The 3,390-nt window shown below is 66.7% G+C and overlaps 1 protein-coding gene across 1 annotated transcript; it reads left to right on the top strand.

Moving 5' to 3' along the window:
* Positions 1 to 59: 59 nt before the first annotated feature.
* Positions 60 to 3,336, top strand: LOC146599824 (carnitine O-palmitoyltransferase 1, muscle isoform-like; the record flags this gene model as incomplete). Its single annotated transcript, XM_085297884.1, has 6 exons — positions 60 to 245; positions 309 to 414; positions 966 to 1,082; positions 1,821 to 1,985; positions 2,070 to 2,204; positions 3,184 to 3,336. Coding segments are annotated over 6 exons (862 nt in total), but the record flags the coding sequence as incomplete, so codon positions are not given.
* Positions 3,337 to 3,390: the final 54 nt, after the last annotated feature.

The raw sequence follows: 3,390 nt of genomic DNA, 5'->3' as shown, positions 1-3,390 counted from the left end.
GGGGGTCCGGGCACGGGCGGCGGCGTGGCCAGCGCTCACCCCGCGCCGGCGCCGGGCAGGGTGCCCTGGGCCGAGGCTCGGGCCAGGTTCTTCGGCTGCGGGAGGAACAAGACCTCCCTGGACGCCGTGGAGCGGGCGGCCTTCTTCCTGACGCTGGACGAGGAGGCGCACGGCTACGCCCCGGACAAGGCGGACTGCATGGACACCTACGCCAAGTCCCTGCTGCACGGGAAGTGCTACGACCGGTGAGCAGCGCCGGGCGCCGCGCCGCCGCCCCCCCCGCGCCGCTCACCGCCGCCTCCCCGCAGCTGGTTCGACAAGTCCTTCACCCTGGTCGTCTACAAGAACGGCAAGCTGGGTGCCAACGCTGAGCACTCGTGGGCCGACGCGCCCATCATCGGGCATCTCTGGGAGGTAACGGATGGGCGCCCTGGCCGGGCACCGCGGGACGGGCCCAGATGCACGCCCCCGGGATGGGCAGCCCCACGKGTGCACCCCCAGCCTGGGCACCCCCTACTTGGCCCAGATGTGCACCAGATGCATGGGGCACCTTTGCACAGTGCCCCCAGATGTTCACCCCAGGCTGGGCTCCTCCAGATGTGTGTTTCCAGGCTGCTCCCCCTCCCAGATGTGCAATCCCAGCCTGGGGGCAAGGAAGGGCCGAAGGGGGCTGCTCTGGAGGTGCTTGGGCCGCCCTGAAGGACCTGGACAGTGCTGCCATGCTGGGGGGGGCATGCCCTGGGGGGCCCCAGGGGTGGTGGTGGAATGGGCCACACTGGGGGTTGCATGGGGCTGCTTTAGGGGAGCTGAGTGGGGCCATCCTGGAGGTGACTAGGGTCTCCTGGGAGGGTGGGGGCAATGGGGCTGCCATGGGGGGGTTGGAAGGTGGATAGGGCTGCCCTAGAGAGAGCCTGGGGTGCCGTGGGGCCACCGTCCCCACACTCAGGCCCTGCCTCTCCTCCCAGTTCGTGCTGGGGACAGACCGATTCCAGCTGGGTTACGATGACAGGGGCCACTGCCAYGGCGAGCCCAACACGCAGCTGGCGCCCCCCCAGCGCCTCCAGTGGGACATCCCCCAGGAGGTTGGTTCTGCCCCATGGCCCCGCTGGGTCCCTGCTGAGCCCACCAGTCCTCCAGCCCTGGCCCAACATCCGCGCACTCTGTGCCCCATTCAGCCTTCTGACCCCACAGCATTGGCATAGACTCCTTGTCCCGTCCAGCCCCCTACCCCATGGCATCAGCGTGGGCTCCATGCCCCATCCAGCCTCCAACCCCATGGCATCAGCATGGGCTCCCTGCCCCATCCAGCCCCACAGCCCCACAGCATCGGTGCAGGCTCCATGCCCCATCCAGCTCCCCAACCCCATGGCATCAGCATGGACTCCCTGCCCCATCTAGCCCCACAGCCCCACAGCATCAGGGCAGGCTCCATGCCCCATCCAGCTCCCCAACCCCATGGCATCAGCATGGNGCAGGCTCCATGCCCCATCCAGCTCCCCAACCCCATGGCATCAGCATGGGCTCCCTGCCCCATCCAGCCCCCTAACCCCACAGCATCGGTGCAGGCTCCATGCCCCATCCAGCCTCCCAGCCCCATAGCGTCAGCGCAGGGCTGGGGTAGGGGCAGAGGCACCCGCTCTGCCCATGAGCCAGGCGATGCCGCCGGGCAATCCGCACTGCCGCAGGACCTGGACGAGGCTGCGGGGACCCTGCTGCGTGGTGCCGTGCCGGAGCAACCACCGGTGCCACGCACATGGCACGGCCTCGGCGGGTCCCCTGCCCTGAGCCGACTTGCCACCACACTGCGCCTGTCCCTGCAGTGCCAGGACATCATCGAGAGGTCCTACCGTGTGGCCAAGGCGCTAGCGGACGACGTGGACTTCTGCTGCTTCCAGTTCTCCCAGTTTGGGAAGGGTCTGATCAAGCGGTGCCGGACCAGCCCCGACGCCTTCATCCAGATCTCCCTGCAGCTGGCCCACTTCCGTGTGAGAGCCCCCGCGCGCCCGCTGCCCTGGGGACACAGGGGCGCATCCCCCGTGTGCCGGCCTCACCCCGGCCTCTCCCCCCAGGACAAGGGCTGCTTCTGCCTCACCTACGAGGCGTCCATGACGCGGCTCTTCCGAGAGGGCCGCACGGAGACGGTGAGGTCCTGCACCGCCGAGTCGACAGCCTTTGTGCGGAGCATGGGGGACACCAGGCAGAGCGTGAGTGAGGCACCGCCGGGGCCCAGCCCATCCCTCACATGCTGGAGATGGGTCTCCAGCCCTCCCCCCTCCCTGAGCCCTGCTGCTTGTCCTCCSTCCTAGCCCTCTGACCATGTCCTGTTGGCCTCAGACAGGTCTAGGCTGTTCCCATGCAGCCTGGCCTCATTCAGGACATCCTTGGTCCCAAGTGGCCCCATCCCCTAAGGTCTCTTTGGGTGTTTCTTGGAGACATCCCTGTATCTGGGACAGGTCCCCATTCCTTGGGGATGTCCCTGTCACCTTCAACAGCTCCATCTCTGGAAGAGGTCCCCATCCCTTGGACAAGTCCCTGTTCCTTGGGAAGATCCTCATCTCTGGAGGAATTCCACATTGCTCAGGGTGGTCCCCAGTCCCTTGGGGACATCCCTATCTTTGGAGGAGATCCCTACTGGTTGGGGGCATCCCAGTCCCTTGGACGCATCTCCATCTCTGAAGGAGGTCTCTATCCCTCAGGGAGATCCTCAGCCCTTGGGGAGTCCCTCTTGCTGGAGAAGGTCCCCATCCCTTGGGCATGTCTCTGTTTCTGCAGGCGGTCCCTATCTGTCAGGGAGGCCCCCATCCCTCAGGGAGATCCTCTGGGGACATCCCTGTCTCTGGAGGAGGTCCCTATTTCTTGGGGAGGTCCACATTCCTTGTGGTTGTTCCTGTCTCTGGAGGATTACCCCATCCCTAGGGAGGTCCCCATCCCTTGAGAAGGTCCCTGTCCCTTGGGGTTGTCTCCGTTTTTGGAGGAGCACCCTATCACTTGGGGAGGTCTCCATCCATCTCTGGAGGAGGCCCCTATGTGGTGGGAAGGTCCCCATCCCTCAGGGAGTCCTTGGTGGAGCGGTGCCTTCCCCAGGCAGGACCAAGGCGGTTCTCCACAGCCGGGGCAGCCGGGGGCAGCTTGGGCCGTGTCGGCCCAGGCTCCCCGACAGCCCCTGACCACAGCTCTCCTCAGCGGGCCGAGCGCCAGCGGCTCTTCAAGCTGGCGGCCAACAAGCACCAGCACATGTACCGCATGGCCATGACCGGGGCCGGCATCGACCGGCACCTCTTCTGCCTGTACGTGGTGTCCCGCTACCTGGGGGTGCAGTCACCCTTCTTGGCGCAGGTGAGCTGGGGCCCGGCCCCTCTGGGTGCCTGGGGCTGGTGGGGTGTGCAGGCA

The sequence above is a fragment of the Rhea americana genome, unplaced genomic scaffold (genome assembly GCF_003343005.1).
Source record: "Rhea americana isolate MKP2758 unplaced genomic scaffold, rheAme1 scaffold_1313, whole genome shotgun sequence".
NCBI lineage: Eukaryota > Metazoa > Chordata > Aves > Rheiformes > Rheidae > Rhea > Rhea americana.
Note: the sequence above shows the minus strand (reverse complement) of the source record. Positions and strands in the feature narration are given on the sequence as shown.